The following is a 23451-nucleotide window of genomic DNA, read 5'->3' on the forward strand; positions in this document are numbered from 1 at the left end:
ATTACTGTAATGTTTCACCTTTTTATAAAAATATATATTTGTAATTTTAACTAAAGGGTTTAACTTTTTTTGTAAAGAAATTGTTAAGATTATGGCAAAATGCTTTTTCTTTTTTAAATGATTATTATTATTTAGTCTTTTTTTCTATTATGATATCAGGACAGTTGTATCCCTGACATTTTTAACTTTATGCCTTAGAAAATAATCACAGTTATTTTTAAAAACATGCTTGTCATAGAAGAGTTTGTCAAAAAAAATGCCACCCACCGTCCTGAGGCAAAACTGTCATACTGTCTTCTTCAGGCCAGTACATTGTACTGTAGTGTACTGTACTGTAATAAACACTGATTTGAATGTCTAAACATGCACAAACCAGGTGTTCATGTACAAAGAGTTTGTTGACAAATTGTCTATAGAGCTCTAACCTGGTTCTGGGGTTTGGAGAAATCAGCAGAAATTTCCCACACTGGGGACAAAAGCTGCGCTATTCTCTTTCAGTGCCTGTTTTTGCAAAGTGTATATGAGAAACTGGATCAATAGATGGTGTTGATTTGAACAGTGGCTACAACAGCAACAAGTATTTGTTTCAGTAAAGTAGCTGCTCGGACAAAGCTTTGGTTTCATATTAAAGTAGGATATGCAGCATTTTCTTTTGAGCGACTGAATCAGATGGGCACAGCTGCTGAGCAGCAAGTGTTGGCAGTGTTGTAGGTCTAATGTTCATTGTTCAAGTGAGAGCCCGAGGAGGATTATGTGTGTGAGAGTGTGTGTTTTTTATCTCACTCAGCACTATGTGTTGCTGTGAGGTGTTCGCTCCAGCCTCACTCTCTAAAGGAACTCATTCATGCATCTGAGGCAAAGAGACCTGCACTCCGCAGGCTCATATTACTGTGGGCCTTTTGTCCGGCCCCGCAGAGAGTGCTCGGGAAATAGGGATGTGCGCAACCCAATATTAGCCCTCATGTTTGTTCAGTCGCTCTTCTGTTCTTTGGTTTCATACCAAATGGGCGAAAGTGCCCTGGAAATAGAATAAGTTTTAGCAAATATTTATTCCTTTCACTGATGAAAAAATGAACAGAGAAATACAATATAAAAATAGAAAACTATTTATACACTATACTGCCAAAAGTTTTAGGACACCTGCCTTTAAATGCAAGTGAACTTTAACGACATCCCATAATTAATCACTAGGTTATGAGTTGGCCCACCTTTTGGTGTCTATAACGGCATCAACTCTTCTGGGAAAGGCTTTCCATAAGGTTTAGGAGTGTGTTTATGGGAATTTTGTACCATTCTTCTAGAAGGGCATTTGTGAGGTCAGGCACTAAGGTTGGATGAGAAGGCCTGGCTCGTAGTCTCCACTCTAATTCATCCTGGTGTTTATGGGTCATACCCATAAATTCAAGCTTCGCCATTTGCATTTTAACACTCGATGGCACCGTGTCAAATATGAAGAGGGAGATTGCCATGTTAATCTTGGACTAAATCGGCCACCGTAGGAGTTAAAACAAAATCAGAATTGAGAGGAACAGAAACTATTATTCACTGGATGGTCATATACCATTTCACCGCTGTAGCTTTAAAGAAAAATAAATAATAAAACTGCCAGGCACAACAAAAGGACAAATTTAGCTATTTTATATTTAATTTACTTGTTTTAAAGTAAATCTTTAATGTAAAGGGATTTTCTATCAGTTACAAATATGGAAACCAAAACATTTGCAGGGTAAATATTATGGCAGAAAGGCATCTCTCAGTTGTCTGTGGTGGTCACATACAGATGGACTGCCGTCAAATATCTAAGAAGTGCACACTGTTGACCAGACCTTATGCAACACGCCACCTCAGTTCATCCATCTTATCCAGACAGCAGCTCTGCCCACTGTTCAAACACTGGATGATCTGCTTCAGAGCTCCGGTAACAGATGAATTAACAGAAAGGAATCTCATTTCTGAGGTGATTCGCCCAGTATGTTACTGCAGATCAGCAGAATGCAATTTTTACAGAATACAAAATTAAACTGATTGAATTTAAATCAACTCATTGTTAAAACAAGCGATTAGAGTGGTTGGGTTCATTTCTGGGTCATATTAGGGTGCTGTCACATCTGAATATTTGCTCTCTTGACCCACACTCATTGATCTTATCAAGGCATTGAACAGGCTGTTAAGGGGAGGTGATCAAAATATGGTCGAAAAACAAATGAACTCCACATATGTTATACAAATAATCTAGAGGTGGTTGATCAATATGGATTTTTTTGTGAATGATTGTTTAAATAATTGTAAATAAAAAAATGCTTAAATAATTAGTCCCCCAATTGGAATTTGTGGACAAGTGATTAGTCATCATAAAATATTCTAATTAAGCATCTAATTAATTATCCGAATTAACCTAATTAATCATGTTTCAGAAATGTAATATTTAAAATTAATAATCATAAAGTGAATAATTTGATTTTAATACTGTGCCCAGCAACCCCACAAACCGCACAACGTAACTTTGTAATCGTAATCATGACAAGAAAGAGTCATTGAATCTTTCCTTAAACCGATTCGTCCAAAACACTGATTCATTCACTTTACAAGTGATGCATTGAATAATTTACTTAACTGATTTATTCAAGAATATTGGCTCATTCTGAATAAATAAATTCTGTCAAAATAAATAAAAATACCTGACCATATTATCGACCATTATTCAACATTTATAGCATAGATTTATAGCCTTTTACTAGAATTTGTACAGAGCATCTAATGTGACCAGTGTTGTGCAATGCTTGAGAGTACTGCTGTGTGTTTATAGGAGCTGTGAAACCTGATACAGTTTAAAGAGATGCAGTACACTTTAATAGAGACACGTGTGTCATAACAAACTCCTCAAACTTTGTTATGCTATGGAAAGTAGGTATACAGAGAGCTCTTCTGTTCTGGAAGGCCAGAATGAATGTGTCCATTTATGACTTGCGTTGCTCTTCAGGGTGACTAAAAGTGGTGATCTCTGCACGCGAGGAATGCTTCTCAGCTGTCTGTCACACAGCTAGCATATGATGTCACAACCTTGTCCAGCCTTTCCTGTGCTTGAAACAAAATGGAAAACAAACAGCTGTAGGTGTAACATCCCCTCTCACGTGATGTCAAGCGGGCTGAGAGAGCATGATCAGTAGGATGTATGCATATGGCAAGGGAGCCTGGTATTTCACACATCTGTGAGGGCAGTGTGTGGTTGTAAATGGTAACAACATGCTCTTGCTGAAGCAAGACTTCCTTTCACTGCTCAGCAACTATTCAGTCCTAACAGTCCATCATTTCATGCTTTATCTTTAAAGGTCCACTGAAATCAAAATTTAAGTGTTTTAGCTTTTGGTATGACTGTGTTAGCCTTAAAGTTATAAATAAGCTGGTATGTTCCAAAACTATGACAAAATTTGCATTTAGGAGATAAGAGCATTCAAAATGTACAGTCTCCCACTTCCGTTAAAGTGAATCTCAGATTTTGGTGACATCATTGGAGACTTCACTTTCACATCAAATGTTCTGTCCAATCAAAATGCTCTCTAGAATCTAAAGCCCAAGACTGGTTTCCCACTGAAGCTAAGCAGGGCTGAGCCTGGTCAGTACCTGGATGGGAGACCAACTGGGAAAACCAGGTAGCTGCTGGTAGAGGTGTTAGTGAGGCCAGCAGGGAGTGCTCACCCTGTGGTCTGTGTGGGTCCTAACACCCCGGTATAGTGATGGGGACACTATACTGTCAATGAGCACTGTCTTTCGGATCAGACGTTAAACCGAGGTCCTGACTCTCTGTGGTCATTAAAAATCCCAGGATGTCTTTCGGAAAAAGAGTAAGGGTGTAACCCCGGTATCCTGGCCAAATTTGCCCATTGGCCCCTGTCCATCATGGACTCCTAATATTCCCCATATCCTGATTGGCTTCATCACTCGGTCTCCTCTCCACCAATCAGCTGATATGTGGTGAGCATTCTGGCGCAATATGGCTGCCGTCGCATCATCCAGGTGGATGCTGCACATTGGTGGTGGTTGAGGAGATTCCCCCCTTCAATGTAAAGTGCTTTGAGTGCCTTGAAAAGCGCTATATAAATCGAACACATTATTATTACACTGCTGAAGCTGTGGCTGAAATCGGTCAGTTGTTAACACACATTTACTAATTTCTACATGGTGAAAGGCACATAGCACACTATATATGTGATAGGAAACAATTCAGTGTAAATATGCTTTCATTTGAGGCGAATAAAGTTTCACGCACCGCAGCAGCGCACACACCCCAACGGCTCTGGTCTAAATTTAGACTACAGACACGAGAGCGCAGCGTGGATCATATGCGCGAGTCCGCGGAGAAAATAAAACATATCGTACCCATTTGAATTCTGCACAGAATGCTGCATTTCAAAGCGATATGAAGGAGATTATGATGATAAACAGTAGCCAGGTTTACATGCAAACTTTTTTTTCATTCCGATTAAAATAATTTGGATTGAAAGATTTAGTGGACTGTTTACATGATACGTTATCTAAACCGATCTGGTGTTTACATGTGCTGACTTTCAATCACAATCATTTTGTGACATGCAGTTTGTCTGCCGCATCAAGGGGGTCGCACACCGGATGTGAAGCAAAGCGCAGCGCGCGCCACGTCTCTAAAATTCAAACATATTGTTTTCAATGAGTGTAAGCACACCAGTGGCAGCATTCGGTGCCTGTCCGCGACAACTCAGGAAGTTGTTCAAAATGTGTATCATGTCATATAACACTCAAAAGTAATCGGGTCAGGTCGTTTACATGGTGATTTTTTTCGTTTGATCGGTTCATGAAAAGATTTGTCCCACCTCTCTCAAAGCAATTACAATTTCATTCGGTTTGAGCATTTTTATTCCAATTGAGGTGTTTATATGGAGCATTTTCATTCGGATTTGGCTTTTAAACCGATTACAGTGCTCCATGTAAACGGACCTACTGTTAAAGGAAACTGGCTTTACCAAACAGGAAGGTCCGCTCTTGCGCTCTAGTCAAACTTTATATTAACGAAACGCTATTGGCTGTTTCAAAAAAAGGGAAGGAGCTGCTAACAGCTAGAGCCGTTTCAGGGGAAATTACGTCAACACATTGAATAATGCAGCGCGTTTCAAGGCACTTCAGTGGGCCTTTAAGATACATTCACATTTTGGAAAATAATAATCCAGCATCTGTGGCTAAATTAGATCTTTGAAACTAAACTAGGCATTTAAATAACTAGTTAGTGGTATTTTCTGATTTCTGGCTTTGGTGGAATGGCAAACACCTTTCCTTATACAGTTGCAAGAAAACATACGAACCAGTGTTGTTAAAACTATTAAAAAGTTTTTCACTAATTGAAATAAATTTGAAATAAATTAGAAGATGAATTACATGGAAAAACACAAACCTAAAGCCTAGAAATTAGAAATGTTGGCAAAACTTAGAGGCATGAATTGAGAAATCAACTTTCAAGCTTTTGATATATAAGGTCATGGTAATACAAGAATATCCTGGAGTTTCGGAGCTGAAAACTTCCTTGTTAGTCAAAGAAAAGCTTTTATTGACACCAGGCCCAGCAAACGAGAGGTCTCAGAATGTGCCAGGCTGTGACGTAAGAGTGAAGTACGTCTAATTCTGTAGTCCCGCCCACTGACTCTTTATCCGACATGATAAATAACACTGGCCTACCTGGAGCTAAACTGGATCGAACTTCAAATAAACATGCGGTATAATTTTCATTCAATTCCAGTTTTATGAATGCATGGATGAACTTTATTTTTAATGAATATCCAGCTCATGTGGGGAAGACATTGTACGTTTGTTCCTGTATTTAATCTCAGATTCGTTTGTAAACAAGAGACTGAATTTGCAGACAGGATGAGATTACATGAATGAACGAAGCAACACACTTGTGTGAGTAAAAATGTTTTTTTATATGTGATAGTATTGCATTGTTACAGATTGTTTTATATCCATTGATTTTGTGTACGTTTCTAACTGAACATAAATTAGATTAATTGGATAAGAGATAAATCATAATGTTTGTTTGATAAAGATATTTTGCGAGCCCTGTGGGCGAATCATTCCGGTTGGCATTTGCCCACACGCTTTCAAAACAATCCCGCACGTGTCCTGACGGGAGCTGAAGCTCATTAAATATGCAAAGCTCATCCTGTCATAGCAGTGGGCGTTTACGTCCAAGTCTTCAGTGTGGCACGCCCATAAAAACTGAGCATTCCATGAAAGAGGCTCAAAACCAGGGTAGGATATAGCCTATTAGTTATTCATTATAATGTTTTTGAATGTAAAAACCATGCAAACGCAAAAACTAATTATAAAAGCACGTAATAAATGTAATAAAACCTCAAGTCAATAAAAAACTGACAATAAAAGCTAATTTAAAAGATAAAAATACATACGTTAATAATATATAAATAATACTAAAATAACGCTGATGTGAACCATTGAATTTGCCATGGATGTATTTGTTTTATTTTAATATTATTATAATAGTTTTTTTTAGGGATGCATCATGATGTATCAGTATCTTATCAGTTATCATTGATTAATTTTCTGATATCAGCCAATATTGGATATTTAATAGTTCATCCTTATTTCTTCTACTTTTAGATTTAGATGACCTTTGCTGCCATCTAACAATCGGTTCATTTTTACAAAGATAAATATTTATTAATGCTTATAAATGCAATCGTTAAATGAATGTACATTTTTTTGTACTGCACATTATAATGTTGTGATGCCTAAATTAATTTATATAAAACAACTGATTTTAGTCTTAGTGTTTTCATTGTTTACATTTTTAATAGTATAGAATTTTAATATTGGGCATTAGGGATGTCACAAGTACTGGTACTTCGATACCAAATCGGTACTTAAAGGAACTGTATGTAAGAAATGTATTTCAATGAATCATAAAATGGCCCTGATATGTCACTAGACATTAAGAAATCATGTTAATTTCAAATACTTACATCATTGTCAATAGTTGTCCGGACAGGATATTGTCATTTAAAAGTTGTTGTTGCAGCCTTCAACTGATGTTGATGTTGACATGTTGTGTTTAGGCCTGAAGCTCTGCCCTCCACCTATCGACCAATCACAAAGTCAGTAGTGTTTCGGCATCCGGGTTGCCAGATCTGCTCTAGTTACCACAGCTCAGTCACTTCCGTGTTTATCTAAACGCAGGGCTCCAGAATGTAGCGAAATATGTACTAGTGTCTGTCTGTGAATATTAAACTGCAAAATAACATTTAAATATCACTCCTGCAGAGTCCTGCACATTCTGCATCTCTGGGAGTGAAATTGGGCGCAGATGCGCGTGCGGGCGCACACGCAGTACATGTGCGCAGGGGTGCGCGCTCGCTGTCTTTGTAGTCTCTGCCATGTGTCACTATATGAGGACATGAACGCATAAACCGTCACTTCATGAGAATTTACCTTTTCATTTGTGAAAACGTTTAAATCATGAACACAGACGCTCTTCACGGCAACCCGTCAAAATAAAAGTTTGGTTTAAAAAAAAAAAATTGACAGAATATATTAGGCTACAGTTGTAGCCTACAGTAGATTTAGATATTAAATTATATAGTTTTATATAACATAACATATAATTAGATATTACGTAATAATAATAGAGAATTGGAACGTGACGTCACCAACACAATGCATTCGTGGACTTTAGGACACAGACACTACATTAAAGAATGAGTAATAGGGGAGTAGACGTTAAAACGTGTTTAAAAGTTAAAAACTCAGTTAAAAACAAATTCTAATGGTGTATGCTTGCTGTGTTATGGACTGTTACAGCCGCTCTCAAGCATGCGTGAAAAAAAGACACTCAAATGATGTGCAATCTTTCAGTTTACCAGCTTGGAAACGACAGGTTTAAAAAATAAACAGCTTACCTAAAATGTGTATTTATAATTTGTGTTTATATATTTATTATTCATAACAGATATATTACAGATTTTTGATTTCTGAACCGTCTATATTATGCTCACGGCATAAAAATAATGTAAACCATCTGGAAATTCTTCATTGTTCAGCTTCTCTCATTAGAAAGAATCTTGTACTTGTACCTTTTAAGTCCAGTAAATTTTTTAGTATTTTAGGCTAAAGTTGCTTTTTTTCAATTCAAATCATTTGCTACATTACGGGCTATAATCTTATACGTTATCCCTTAATGCTTTACAGTAATATGGAATATATGTTTATTAAAAAAATGATCCACTGGCTGAGATCAAGCAATATTAATTTAAATATCAGATACAGACTTTTTAGTTAGGCTATATTAAAAAAAATAAACTGTGAAACAGAAATCAGTGTGTAGTCTTGTGTGTGTGGTGCGATAGAAGACGGCCGTATGATTTCTGATGGTATGAAATGTGATGAATATGTGCAATGTCCTGGCTGTACGACTAAGCGTTCATGTACGCAAGAGATTTGAATATTTGTACATTCATTCTAAGTGAGTGCAAGCAGTTCTTTATTAAAAAGTAAAAAGTATTAATGTGAATAGTTATTTTTTCTCTCTCTAGTGATTCATATGTGTTATCATTGTACGCTCCTGAGCGTGTCCTAAAACATGGCGGCGACTGCCCATAATGCAACGGGCAATTATGTCGTTTCCCAGACTCTATACGACTCTACTAATAATAATTATGCCTGAATGGTTGATTATTTTTTCTTTAAAAAAAAAAAAAAAAAACATGTTGCTTTTAAACAGCATACAGCAATTAAATGTTTGTATTATTTACTTATAATGATTATCATCATAAATAATACACATTTAATACATTTTTTTAAATGGTTAAAAAAAACATTTTGCTGTGGTACCGAAATTGATACCGAGTACCGCAAGATTTTGATGGTATTGGTACAGACTACTGGAATTTTGGTACTGGGACATCCCTATTGGGAATTTATTTTTATTTTTGGCCATAAAATCAGCACATCCTTTTTTTCGATAAAGACATGTATCATTGATTAGTAGTTTAAACAGACTGTATTTGTCTGTAATTGTGACCTCTATTTGGAGATCAGATCAAATTGTATGAATAATTTATATATAAATCCAGTGTAAATGCAAGGGTTCATATACTTTCACTATAACTTTCACTTTGATAGATGTAAGCATGAAAGTCCTAATTGTGCATAAATGTGCTCTTTTATTTTGACATGCATAGCAGCTTTGCCCGGTGATTTGGTCTGTTTGTTGCTGTCTGATACAGTACAGTGGTGGGAGCTGCATGAATTACAGGATCCGCTTTAACCATGAGTCTGCAGACGCGCTCACTGCAGGAAATTAAAAGCTAGAGCTACTTCCTTTCAACTTCCCGCACAGCCTCTCATCTTGTGCCAGTGCCTTAATGAATAGTAAATTATTAGTCTCTGGCTTCCTTTTTGCCATAGACAGTTTACAGTAGACATTCACCTTGAAATAAACATGTCATGCTATTGTACACTCTGAATAAACAAATGGGATGCTGTGCATTATGCACAGGTTTCATATTGTTCAAAACAAACTTAAAAAGATAACAGATGTAAGAACATCACACTTTTCCAATTAATGGTCAAAATTACCACAATTAAGCAACAATAGCTGTAACTTTCTGTTCATAATTGGTGCCACACAATGTATCACGGCTTCCACAAAAATATTAAGCAGCACAACATAGTTTTCAACATTGATAATAAGAAATGTTTCTTGGGCAGCAAATCAGCATATTAGAATAATTTCACCGTTGCCATTACAGGAATAAATAACATTTTTAAATATATTAAAACATAAAACATTTATTTTAAATTGTAATATTTTACAATATTACCGTTTTTATTGTATTTTTGATCAAATAAATGCAGCCTTGTGACCCAAAACAACCAAACAATGTTCTCTGTGATTCCACTTTAATTTCTTTTAGATTTTTTTATATTTATGTTTCAATATATATGGCAACTCATTAAAAAACCCACACAGATCATTTTGCAGACAAACCGTGACATTTACCTAAAAATTACGACCCAAATTTCCATTGTTTTATTTTTTTTTAAATCCGCTAAATTTAAAAATAATTCAAACCTAGGAACTAAAACCTCTGTCTGTTGAGCAGAGCAGTATTACTATTTTTTTTTACCACCTCAAAAAACAACCTCAAGATTTATATATAACCAGACAGTACCTCAGACATTTTGAATTTACAGCTTCTATTCATATAGCAACAATGTCATTTTTATTGCACGTTTATTTAAGTCGTAAATATGAATGGGAGGCCCGACCACCGTGAACAAAATGTAGGAAAGTCATGGAACTTAGAAGTAGACTTAAACTTTCCAGTAAGCAGATCATCTCCATGATATATACACAGAATTTTGGACAAGTATTACAAAGGCAAATTTTGCAGTCTTTTGCCCAGATTGTCTCTGTATCTCCACAGTAACCCTGAGATCTTCTCTGATCCCTGGCCAGTGTGATATGAATGCGTTTACAGACCCACACCTGTCAGAGGAGCACTAAATCAGCCAGATCTGTGTTAAGTAAACCCAGAATGCCACACAGTGGGTCAGGGAGGTTCACGCTCTCCCCACGGGCGAGTGAGGAATTAGAAGATTAACCCTGAGGAGAGGCGCTGCTGCAACATTCCACACTTCTTCTGAAGACTTGTTTGCCTGTCTTTAGAAAAAGAAGGTGAACTCGTCTCAGCCTTTAACTTGGAACTAAAATTGACCTTGGTATACAAGATCTATTTTGAGCGTCTTTTTAAGGCATTTATCCCATGTAGCAGTTTGCTTTCAAACACATGCTAGGGCCAAAGATGCCCTTTATGAACATGTTCTATAATCACTTTGACCTTTCCTGCCACGCATAGAAAATTTCAATCATTTAGACTTGCTTTGCCACAACTAAAATATCACGAGACGCAAGCATGCAGCAATAAAGAGCAGCCACAGCCAATAAACATCTGTTTTACGATGTCTATCATCTGTTTATTATTCTGAAGTATGTACCAAAATAATTGCTATAATGTAAAAATAGCATTGTGTAACTAAGTAAAAATGTTTACAGTCAAGCATCACTAATTGTACAAAAATAACAACACAATAAAGATACAAACAATGAAGAACAGAACATCCTCACGTCAGTGTGCAAACTGTTTATACAGATGGAAATGCATCCTTCTCAGAATGCATTCCATGATAAATTATTTAAATAGCATTTATCTACACACACATATGAAACAGTCTTACATACAGAGACAACAAATAGAGCAATAATTTATCAACTTAAAAAAAAAAGTACTGGACATTTGAAGCACTGGCAAATGTATTCCTAAAAAAATGTTGTCTCCCGTTTACTGTATTTTTTATTGGGATGTGGGGCTGGCTGTTTTTTTCTATATACTATTTACAACTTGTGCTACAGTAGCAATAAGGCAACCAATTTATTTTCTTTAAGCAAAGGAAAAAAAAGTATTTAAAAGCTTTTGCTTGATCAAATTACAAAACAGCAATGAGGTAATATTTGTACATTAAAGTTTTCCTTTATCTCTCTCTCTACAGAAAAGGCAAACAGGTCAGAAGATCATCTCTTTTGGAAGTGATGGATGAATTGTTCTTGACTGGAAAGGCTTGGATGAGTAGCATCGGAAAGACCCTTGGTTATGAAGGTTTATTTTTCTTTTAAATGTTGAAATGTTGTTTTTTTAACGAGGCTCATCTTTAGAAAGACCCTCAAAGCACAGTTTAGCCAAACGCGAAAAGCATTTTGTAAGTGCTACATAAATATATATAGATGTCTGAAAGAACTCAACTTTCCCTTAGAAAGGAGGCTAGAGTACTTAGTAATCTAGTATCCATTTGTGGCCAAGTCATTTCCAGTAATGGAGAATCTTCAATCTTGGGTCTGTCCAATTGCTCTTCATACAACCTTCCATTATGCCATTTCTAATGTATTGTTAAAATGGTTTAACCATCTAGCCCTGAGAAAACTATGCCCACTAAACCACGAGTTATCTCCCGCCAGACCTTTATGAATGTACATTATGCTTAAGACGAGCCTCTGCTAAGCAAAACATTTAGATAGACAAACAATAAAAATCTATAAATGACAGATTGGGATTATTTGCAAAAATGTTTAACAATTTGTTGATTGATTGTTTGATATCTTAAACATTCTCTTTGCTTTTTTCTGGTCAATAAATCGGTTTAAAGATGTGATCAAATACTGAATAGTATAATAGTAATCTTTTTAAAAGGGTTGTGCTCTCTCTAAAGTAGCCATAATTTGGAGATCTTTTCAGGAAGAGAACACATGAGAGAGAGAGAGAGAATAAAGGTTTTGAAGTGCATAGCTTATCTGTTGGGAGCTCTTCCCACACAGAGCCGAATGAGGTTTTTCAGAGAGAGATCTCGGTCTTCCCAATTAAGCGAAGCGAGGAAGACTTTCTTCTGCTCTACCTGCTAATGGTGGAGGAGTCCAGATATTCTGAATCGGCAGCCACGTGGTTTCTATCTCAACCAGTGACAATTATATTGAAATTGACCACCTGCTTTCTCATTCCACCAGTTTGTGAGCAGAGCAAGTAGCGTCAAATCTGTCCCTGGACTTTGCCCGGATTATATATTTATATGGAAAGGTGCATTCTTTGATAAACTTCCTGACTGTGCAATTACACATCTGAAAATGAAGCGAAAAATAGTAAGTGTTAATATTGAATAAATAAAAGTAAGCAGACATTTATTTGGATGCCAATGCAATGTGTTGACGCTCACCTCTGCATTCGTATTTGAGGTCTGAGAAGTACACCATCTCTTGTGAGAAGACAAAGAGACCTAGTCTTCCACCTGCATATGTTTTGTCATAAATTCTGCCAGAATCTGCCATGATCTTTTTGCCTTCATACATGACCACTCTGAAATTTGTAGAGAACATTTTATTAGCACATGAAAATATCATCAGAAGGCAAATATTTGTATCAATAACAATATATCCTCAGGGTATACATAGTAAAATATACCTTATATGTCCAGTTCTTGGTCTATGAGTCAGGTGCCATCTGTAAGCAGTGAAGTCCTTCCATCCCACGTTCTTCGGGTCATGCCACAGTGTGCGCACCTAAAATGAATCGAGTACAGAAATGTTGGTACTCATATGACAGCTTTCAACCTGATTTCATCAGCTAACTTGCTGAAACATACCTGTCCTGGAGTGTCTCCAGTGTGCCAAAGGGCGTTCCTCAGATGCTCGCCTGGCCCTGTGGTGGAATTAACCACTTTGATTGATAGCCCTGAGTAACCCTGTGCCTTGGTAGGTGTGCTGGACCAGTAGGTCTGTGTGATCTGTTTCCACATGACCACGTAGAAGCGAGAGCTGGATTGGTATCCAAAAACAAAGCCGGCGTAATCATCATCCCTCTCTGTGTTGATGAAGAACGTTCCACTGAAGTCGACTGAATTGAATTCATCAAAACCTTTGAAAAATTCAGGAAAAACAGGTTAGAATGTTGTAGTTGTTTACTCTTTGTATATAAACGTTTTTGAATGCCTTTATACAAATTATGTTGTGCCCATTTTTATTTAGATTTGGATGCATGAAAATGTATCTTAGGTTGGTCACAGATTTCCATAGTTTCAGTAGATAAAAATGTTTTCAGTTAGTTTTCATTTGAGTTTTCATTCATGAATAATGACCAAAAAATGTAGTTAATATTGTCTTTTTTTGCAAGCTATGGCACAGTGTGGGATTTTTCTTCTCTGTTTATGATATTACTTCATATCTTACACACTGCCTAGTATTTTTTTTAGGTGTGCAAGTATTTCTATTTATTGTCACTTAGGTGAAATTATAATTCTATGCTTTTAAAAAAAAGACTAGACGTACCAACAGCAATGCCAGGGTCGCAGTTGACTGTCTGAACCAGTTCTTTTCCTTGGTGACGAACCACCCAGTTGGGGTCAATCTGAGAAGTGCCCTTGGGATCCAGAGGTACCATTTGGAATTTGCGGAAGTCGGTTACACTAATGTCAAAGTTCTCAGGACACACGTCATAGATATCTAGGACATTGTCCTGGTCAAAGTCGTCTTTACAGGCATCGCCACGTCCATCGCCTAAAAATGGAGAAGTTAAACTCGTAAGTATAAATATTTACATTAATAAATGCAATAGTTAGGAATGTTCAGATACAAAACTGACCATCAGAATCTAGTTGATCTGGATTGGAAACCAATCTGCAGTTGTCTTTGTCATCAGGGATGCCATCATTATCATCATCGTAGTCACATACATCTCCTTTACCGTCCTTGTCATGATCAGCCTGGTTCGCATTGGGGATGTACGGGCAGTTGTCTAGGTTGTTTTGGTGACCGTCCTCATCGATATCCTGGTTGCTGTCACATTTGTCTCCAACACGGTCCGAATCAGAGTCAAGCTGTTAGAGTGAGAGCGTAGAATCAGTACACATCTAAATGGCAAAGTAAATCTCTATGGCTTTCTTAATAAAAATATTCCCACTAGATTAGGTATTTTTCTAAAAGGCACAAAGTTCTATCCTAGTTGGCCCATCTGTGTAGGATTTCTCAAAAAGCAATCTCATGTTCCTCAAGCTTGGCACTACCACAGTCACATTTCAGAGTCTAATGAGGAAAGGAGGGGTACATTCCTTCTCTTCAGTTAACCATGGCACAGGTGTGATCCGCAGGGATTGAGTGCCGACAGGGCATGCATAAACCCAACGGCAAATCTCTCACTCCTCACTAATAACCATTCTTTACCTCCACATATCCTTTGGGTTAATTGAACACTAGTGAGTGTCCCTGAAAAGCCTCCTAGTGCTTTATTGTGTGGCTTTGGCTTCAAGGAGAAGAGGATTTACTCCTCCCATACATAGCTTAGTAGAGACTACGACTACCCTCTGGGTATTTTTTTTTAGCAATTGCTCTGCAGCTGAACTGAACAGCACATAGATCTCTGTGGATTATATAATGGTTTGAAAACACCTGCAGTATTCACTCGCTCAAAGTCTCACATTCATATATATACCTGGTCTGGGTTGTGTTCCAGAGGGCAGTTGTCACACTGGTCACCAACTCCATCAAGATCGGTGTCTTTCTGGTCGACATTGTATAGATATGGGCAGTTGTCATTCTCATTCAAAATACCTGTCAAAAAGAATGATATTATGGTGAAGACTGAATGCACATGCACCTCTAATAAATAGAGTCTGAGGAGAGGATTCTCATTAAAAACCTTTCAAGAAAATATCCATATTTTAAAAAAAAAAGTACATTATGGTATTGATAATTGCTGGGGGTCAAATATGCTAAATGGTCTTGAAAATGTGACAATAATAATAATAATAAAAAGCAATACAATTTCTTATATTTCTTGATTATGGAGTGAATCATGGATATTTTCTTAACAGGTTTGTCATGGAATGGCCTATGAATGGATAAACAAGCAATTTCGTACCATCTCCATCAATGTCCACAGCACAGGCGTCACCTTCACCATTGTTGTCTGTGTCGGTCTGGTCTGGGTTACTGTTGTACGGACAGTTATCGCAGCGGTCTCCCACATCGTCCCGATCATAGTCATACTGTCTTGGGTTGAAGATGAGTGGGCAGTTGTCCTATTTTAAAAGAGACCACAGTTCAGATGTAGAAACATGGCAAAGCGATTCTTCACAGGGCCCTCTCACACGAAGGTTATTACTTTTAGATGTCAGGCTTGTAATTTGGCTGCGGCTGTGTAGGTCTATTTAGAGGAGCGCAACGATAAAAGCGAGCCTTATTTTAGGATTTGGACCAAGGATAATATTGGATTAGCGAGATACACAGCAGGTCTTTCAGAAAGGTACTCCTTTGGTGGAATTTGAGGTTTGTCTCCAAAAGAAACTGAGTTTACTTTACACAGCACTTTTTTTTCCACACCTCCGCCTGAATTTCAAACTGTAAGCTCTGTAAAATTTGGGCGGTTTTACTTTTTTTCTTCATTCATACACTGTGCAAAACAAATATTCCCTTGACTGGCTTAAGCATCTGTGGAATATTTAGACAGTATTGCAACTATATTTTTACCCTGTCGTCAGGAATGCCGTCGTCGTCGTCGTCATCATCACAAGCATCGCCAATTCCATCCTTGTCATAGTCCTCTTGCCCAGAGTTGGGAAGATTGGGGCAGTTGTCCTTTAAAACAAAAGAGTTATGTGTGAAAATGAACAATAGCTACAATGAAAGTATTTTTTAATTAACAAATGAAGCCGATATATGCCAACCTTTTTGCAGTGGTAGGTTGCGTTCTCGACGCACACAAGATCAGCATTAGGCCAGCCATCAAGATCAGTGTCCTCTCCACAGATGTGTCCATTTCCAGCAAAGCCAGGCCTGCACTCACAGCGGTACATGGGGTCTGAGAAATGGCCCAGGTAGTTGCAGCGAGCGTTCTTATTGCAGTCGTGGCTTCCATCGAGGCAGGGATTACGAGGCGTGCACACCTGCAGCAAAGATAAATCGGTCAGCGCGCATCGGTTCATAAGCAGGTGCATGCTGGTAATCTGTAATCTTTTCTGTGTTCTTTCATTTACCTGTTTCTTGGCAGCAGCGTCCTCCACTCCGCGACCAAACGGCTGTGGGCCGGTGTAGCGAGTGGGGCATGGCAGGCAGTTGTACCCTGGCACTGTGTTCTCACACCTGTGGACTCCATTAAATTCAAAGCAGGCATCAGGGACTTCCTCACACTGTAATGAAGAGATAAAGAATGGGATTTTTACATTATGTTGTAGTCATAAGAGCATAAGCATAAAGAAAAGTAGGGATTCATGATTTTTTTCATTTTTCATTTTTGTATTAAATTGATTTTGGATATACATTTATATTATATTTAACCAATGCCTTAAGTTAAAATACTAACCCTCGGTTTCACAGGCGAGGCTTAAGCTGGTCCCTGACTAAAATGCATGTTTAAGTTTTAATTGAGAATAACTTGATCTGACCATCTTAAACTATGTCAGTGCCATTGTTTTGTCTCAAGATTGGTTAGGCACGTTTATAAAATCTACTTGAATTTCCTGGTTTAATGTAAACCCTGTCTGGTTTACATTAAACCAGGCCTAATCATTTATAAACAATTTTAAATGAAATCTATAGCCAATCTCAAAATCAGCATCCATTTTTATACCTTAGATTAAAATGTTGTGATAAGTACATTCTTGTAATTTGAGATAACTGATTTGACTTTTTGACTGCACCTCATTGATATCCTTGCAGTTGATTCCATTGCCAGTGTACCCTGTGGGGCATTTTCCACACTTCCAGGAGCCATCCGGGAAGCTTGTACACTGGGCTCCTTCAAAACATGGATTTGAAAGACATCCATCTGTGGAAATAAACATAAGTGATTGATTTAACTTGGAAACACAGATTAGGATCATCTGAAGGGTTGAGTGATACTATAACTCACCAATTGGACAGGCTTGCTTGTTGCAACGCTGGCTGGCCTTTGCATCTCCCACGCAGTCTTTGCCGCCATACTTTGGTACTGGATTATTGCAAAGGCGCTTACGATTTTGGACACCACCGCCACAGGTAGCAGAGCAAGTGTCCCAGGGTGACCATGGTCCCCAGCCACCATTGACTATGAAGATGTACAATAAAAGAAATTAGATAAATGTACTTTTCTATTATTATTTTTCTTGCACATTTCACATGGTGTTCACTTACTTGGACATGGTGAATTCTCACACCTCTCAGTTTGCCGACCTTCACCCTGGCAATCTTTGCCTTCCATCTGAGGTGTTGGGGAGTTGCAGAGACGGATGCGAGTGATAACGCCAGCACCACAGGTGACCGAACAGGAGGACCAGGGTGACCAGTGACTCCAGCTACCATCTTGCTTAACTGTTGAAAATGAAAGATGCAAAGTGTTACTTTTTCCCTCAAATGTGAGGAAAAACTGTAGACATTTATTGTTGTTGGACACCACTCACAGCGCTTGTCACACTCCTGGAGGTAGCAGTCTCTCGTTTGCACAGACGTGCCCTCGCAGTTGTTATTGATGCGGTCACAAGAGCGGCCGCGCTGCTGAATGCCCCTTCCACAGGACACAGAACAATGGGTCCATTCAGACCAGGGGGACCAGCCATCCTCAGCGGAGTCGCTCGCTGTCGAGAGAGCAAAACAAGACAATAGCAGAGCTATTCCTTCTTTCTAAAGCAGCAAAATGGAGAAAAGCTTTTAATACTGGGCCTTAATGGACTCAATTTAGCCTGGGCAGTTCGAGACAGAGCACTCCAGGGAACCCTGGCATGTACCAAGCAGTTGGAATGCTGGCGAAATGTCAGTGGACTTAATGCACAGGGATACCTTTGAGTCCTTTTCCAAATGTGGAAATGGTATTTGCAAACACCCTTGATTATGCCATAAGTTCAAACACGTAAGGCTGATATTAATGTAAATCCTTACTATGCATGGCAAGGCCTCAAGACATGAGGAGAATGCTGTTTCTTTTTTGAGTCTCTGCCAAACAGCACCAATTTTCCACCTCTCTTTAACCAATTTAGGCAATTATGAGCATTTAGTGATTCAGTGATGCACAAAGCTCTAGTGTTCCATTCATTAGTTAAACTTCAGTTGAAGTCTATTGTGTGACGCAACAATGACTGCAGATGTTTGGGTAGCAACAGCTCTTTTACTATAAAAGCTTTAAAAAGTCAAAATGTTGCCTGTCTTTACAATACGTTTAAGTTGGCATTAAAGGTTTTTTTCTTCCTTGTACATTTACAGTTAGTGCAAATGGCTTTTAGCATATGGGTCTCTTATGCTTATAATATATTTAAAAATGCAATTAATTCCTGTGAAGGCCAAGCTGAATGTTCAGCAGCCATTACTCCAGTCTTCAATCATTCAAACATGCCGATTTGGTGCTTAAGAAACATTTCTCAATATTATTATTATTAATAATATTGAAAACAGTTGTGCTGCTTAATATTTTTGAGGAAATTATTTTGATTCTTTGATTTTATTTAAATTCTTATGCAACAAATAGAAATCTGAAATAGAAATCTCTTAAACATGTCTTTTGATTACTTAATGCGCCCTTGCTGAATTATTATTTTCTTTAAAAAAATTGTGCTGACCTTAAACTTTTGAACAGCAATGTGAATATATAACCAATAAATTATATTATTCAAATGATTAAAGTTACAAGTGTCTAAAATGTCTTATGAAGCAGTTCAATTGCACTTACGTGTTCCACAACGAGGACAGCATTCCCCATCAGGCACAGTGGCGTTTGCACACGGGATTAGGGGACATGAAATCTTGCGGCATACCGTTGCAGAGTTCTGCGGTTAAAAAAATGACTCTCATTAATCATATGCAAGGATCTGCCACAACTGGTGCCTATGGCATTTAAAACCATAGCCTCTGGCTGTGGTTCAACACCACATTCAACATTAAAAATTTTCTTTAAGTAATGTGGATAACCTGGTTGTGTAATTAGGCATGTAAATATTACTCAGTGTTGATAGGATGTGGCACTTTGAATTTACTTTATAAGGTTTTGTTTAGTTTACTGTATTTCTTTAGTTACATCATTCCCACTTTTAATTAGAGGCTAGGCAGTTCAGGGAAATGGATACATCCATCTTAAGTCTGCCATAATGGACAAGACTAAGACCAGTACTGTGTATCAGAGCTCCTACAGTGAGTGACATTGCTCTCATCTTGCTAACACACAAATTAGTGGCTTAATGACAGAGCAGGCGGCTCTGAGAGTTTAACAGGTACATGTCTGCAAGGACTTGGGTTCTTACCTGGCAAGTGCACTCTGTGCAATCATCCACCGTCCATTCCTCCTTGTTTTTGTGCACAATTCCATTGTGAATACAGACACCAACATGAATACCCATGTGATTCATGAGCATGGTTTTCTCATCCGTCTAGAAAACCAAACAAAAATTGGGGTTTGATTTATACGGAGCGTGTCAATCGACAGTATCCACTTCACAAGTTCAATATATCTACATGAAACAACTTTTCTCCTCACCACTTTGCGAAGTTCTTTGGACAGTTCTTGCACCACCACACCGAGACCTTTCAGTTCCTTGAACATGCCAGCCAGGTCCTCACAAGAGAAGCCACAAATCATCTGCAGATCTACATAGGAGAAATATGCAGTTTCTCAACCGACACTCAACCTATACGTATATTTTATTTGTATGGATTACAGAAAAGGAAGGATTACCTTTTGTTTTGTGGCCAGTGAAATCAGTTCTGATTGCAGGTCTGGATCCATTTATGGGATTGTCAAGGGTGATGATATCAGTCATAATTGCTGCAAGAGGAAAGGGCATTCAGGTGGCTTAAAGTTCATTATAAAAAATTGTTGAGCTAATGGAAAAGGCTGATGACAATGAGTGGAGCTTAACGTTTTTATTTTATATTGCTATTGATCATTCACTGGAACAAAATGTAAAGTGGATTGATGACCTGATGGCTTATTATTATTATTATTATTATTATTATTATTATTATTATTATTATTATATATTTTTGGCCTGTATCTATTTCTGTTATTATTTCCTGTTTCAAATTGGTGAATGCCCATGCAGTTTGACCTATTATTTTTTTAAGTGAAAAAAAACAACATTTTTTTTAAATATCATTCACATTTAAGAACTCCAATAAACAGGGTGTGAAACCAACATACTTAATTTATCATCTTTTCTGTACACTTACAGTTTTGGCATCCTTTATTCCTCAGAATCGCATCCAGTGTGGTTCCGAACACAAAGCGCACGTTTTGTAACACCCCCTAAAAAATCCACAAGTGATTAATGCATCTCGCTGCATTTACCATGCAACAAGATTCATACAGTGAACTGTCCACTCACCATAAACCTGTCCTTTACTGCGCCCTTGCCGATCCTCAGGCTCGCCACACTCGGGGTCTCTTGAGTGAGGATCGACTGGATGGAAGCGTCGAGCTCCGCTGTATTCACCTCTTCACATCCCACGTAGAACTGAACCCTATCCTCCTGCACGAAAAGAGTGATGTTTTTCCAGTGTCCCACCGCCAAATCCGCTTCCTCGATGGACACGACCTGTTGCTTGTTTTCAGTGGAAAATACAATGTCCAGAGTGTTGGCTTTCCCGTTGGAAACGATTTCGAAAATGGGTCCGGAGCCGTCATTCTTCTCCACGGTCAGAAGGCTTCCCCTCGTGTGCTTGAACTGCTTGAAATTGACCAGGAGCAGAAATCCTCTTTCGGCATGAATGGAATCGATTAGGTCCCTGAAGGCGCTCTCGGGAACCGGGGGAATCAGGTCGGGGTTCAGGATCTTGTAGGCGGGGCTGTACGGGTCGTCGCCTTTAACCAGGGTGACCCCGTGGTTTTTCCTCGGCACTTGAACGAGCTCAAACAGATCGTAAACACTGTTGTCGTCTCGACTTTCTACCAGGAATTAAGAAGTTAAAGAAATCTCATTATAATGTGCTAAATTGTAACGTATATTTTAATTAATTACACGGCTCTTTGGAATACTTGATTCTGATTGGTCAATTCAGCGGTCAGCTTTCTCTGAATAATGAACGTTGCTTACCAGGGTGACCGATCATACGCGGTTTACTTTATAAAATGAAGAAACTTGAATCAGTATTTTATTTTAATGTATTTAAAACATGTAGGCTATTTAAAATAGCAGTAAAATAAGTAGGAGAGTGTAGCCTATTAAAAACCACAGTAAGTCTAGCCCATAGAAACCCAAATAAAACCCATTCATAAACCCTAATGACCCAGTTGGAGTTTATTTTGCGATAATTAACAAGTGACTGTCAATTATTGCTATTATATGTAACAGCGAGTTATAGCCTACTATAGGCTACACCACAACAGCACACCATCAGTTGGTCTAGTTCGCTCACCTGCGACTCTCGCGCTCTCGCAGTCCCAAAGCATCAGCAGCAAAAAGATTGCAGTTAACTTCATGCTGTCTCTTATTCTTTTACCTATCAGAAATCATAATCATTGAAACTTCAGCAAAACATAATCTTAACAGGTTGATCAATCAATGATTCAAAAAATAAAATAAAATAAAAATGCACCTTTCACGTGTAAAACAGCTGCAAATCCAGGGAAAGTGATATAATTCCTAAGATGCGTCAATAAAATGTTTCAAAATAAAATGGATTTCCTCTTTAGTCGCGATCTACAGCATTCGGTGTTTCTTTGCCGTAGTTTCTGTGCTCAATCTAACTATCACTAAAGAGAACAAAGTGCTATTTAAATAGTTTCATGACATTCCTGAGCACGCGTCTCCTCCAATCAGATGCTGGAAGGAAAAAGGGACGAGCTTGCGTTACCTCACAGAGCGTTTGTCTGAGTTACACACGAGGTGGAAAACGCACCGAATTCCAAAGAACACATTCCATAAACATGCATACTTTTGACTTTCATGACCGCTGCTTCCGTTTAGTGCCTATTTATTTGCCGCAGTTCTGGTTATTTTTGTATCCACGTTCAGCTTGCAATGTCATTCAATAATTCCTGTTATTTTATGAAGGCTTTACCCTTGTGTAGCTACATAGGCTATATAGGCTATATATTTTCAAGCCATCTATAATGCTCTAAAAAGCTACGTCTATACATCTATAAAGCTACATTTTCATATTCAAGTGGCTACTTTGTTTTAGAGAAGGCAGCAATACGCTTTATCCGAGTGCTCGGTACCATTCGCAGCATCTGATAGGATGCTCTAAACTTAAAGGAAAAGGATGCAGTAGCACGTGTTCCCGCTAGAGGCCGTTCTGTGTTTATTTGAGCACTTGGGTCTCCTAAAATTGGTTCTAATGTGGATTTCTGAAATGGAACGGAAGTTGCAATTGTCTTTTCAGCCCTATTTTGTCATTTGTCAGACAAATGACTTAAGAAACTTAAGTCTCTCTCTCTCTCTCTCTCTCTCTCTCTCTCTCTCTCTCTCTCTCTCTCTCTCTCTCTCTCTCTCTCTCTCTCTCTCTCTCCATATATATATATATATATATATATATATATATATATATATATATATATATATATATATATATATATATATATATATATATATATATATATATATATAGGCTATTTGTAATGTTCTTACAACATTTTTGTTGTAGTTTCTTCTGCAAATAAATACAGGCTTGATGAGCAGAAGAAACTTCTTTCAAAAACATTACAAATAGTAATGTGTGTGTGTGTGTGTGTGTGTGTGTGTGTGTGTGTGTGTGTGTGTGTGTGTGTGTGTGTGTGTGTGTGTGTGTGTGTGTGTGTGTGTGTGTGTGTGTGTGTGTGTGTGTGTGTGTGTGTGTGTGTGTGTGTGTGTGTGTGTGTGTGTGTGTGTACATATGTATATATGTGTGTGCACAGATAAATTACTGTTGACTCT

The 23451-nt window shown here is 38.0% G+C and overlaps 1 protein-coding gene across 1 annotated transcript; it reads right to left on the minus strand.

Annotated features, from left to right (window-relative positions):
• Nucleotides 1-10993: 10993 nt before the first annotated feature.
• thbs1b (thrombospondin 1b) lies at nucleotides 10994-22290 on the minus strand. Its single transcript, XM_067417525.1, has 23 exons — nucleotides 22133-22290; nucleotides 21953-22036; nucleotides 20923-21482; nucleotides 20768-20843; nucleotides 20274-20363; nucleotides 20076-20185; nucleotides 19843-19968; nucleotides 19275-19371; nucleotides 18016-18189; nucleotides 17750-17926; nucleotides 17490-17663; nucleotides 17278-17405; nucleotides 16615-16767; nucleotides 16306-16524; nucleotides 16109-16216; nucleotides 15501-15660; nucleotides 15072-15190; nucleotides 14226-14460; nucleotides 13913-14140; nucleotides 13231-13502; nucleotides 13050-13147; nucleotides 12805-12944; nucleotides 10994-12709 (listed from the first exon to the last, which is right to left on the minus strand). The coding sequence occupies exons 2-23, from the start codon at nucleotides 22014-22016 to the stop codon at nucleotides 12702-12704; spliced, it is 3516 nt and encodes a 1171-aa protein (XP_067273626.1). The 5' UTR covers nucleotides 22017-22036; nucleotides 22133-22290; the 3' UTR covers nucleotides 10994-12701.
• Nucleotides 22291-23451: the final 1161 nt, after the last annotated feature.

This window comes from Pseudorasbora parva, chromosome 15 (genome assembly GCF_024679245.1).
Source record: "Pseudorasbora parva isolate DD20220531a chromosome 15, ASM2467924v1, whole genome shotgun sequence".
NCBI lineage: Eukaryota > Metazoa > Chordata > Actinopteri > Cypriniformes > Gobionidae > Pseudorasbora > Pseudorasbora parva.

Bases quoted from the DNA above. Each gene is read 5' to 3' on its own strand.
- thbs1b (XM_067417525.1), bottom strand. From the start codon at position 22,016: ATGAAGTTAACTGCAATCTTTTTGCTGCTGATGCTTTGGGACTGCGAG. The intron at 17,406-17,489 runs GTGAGTTATAGT...TTATTTCCACAG, and splicing joins CAAGCAAGCCTGTCCAATTG to ATGGATGTCTTTCAAATCCA. The intron at 13,148-13,230 runs GTATGTTTCAGC...GATTCATTTTAG, and splicing joins CTGGAGACACTCCAGGACAG to GTGCGCACACTGTGGCATGA.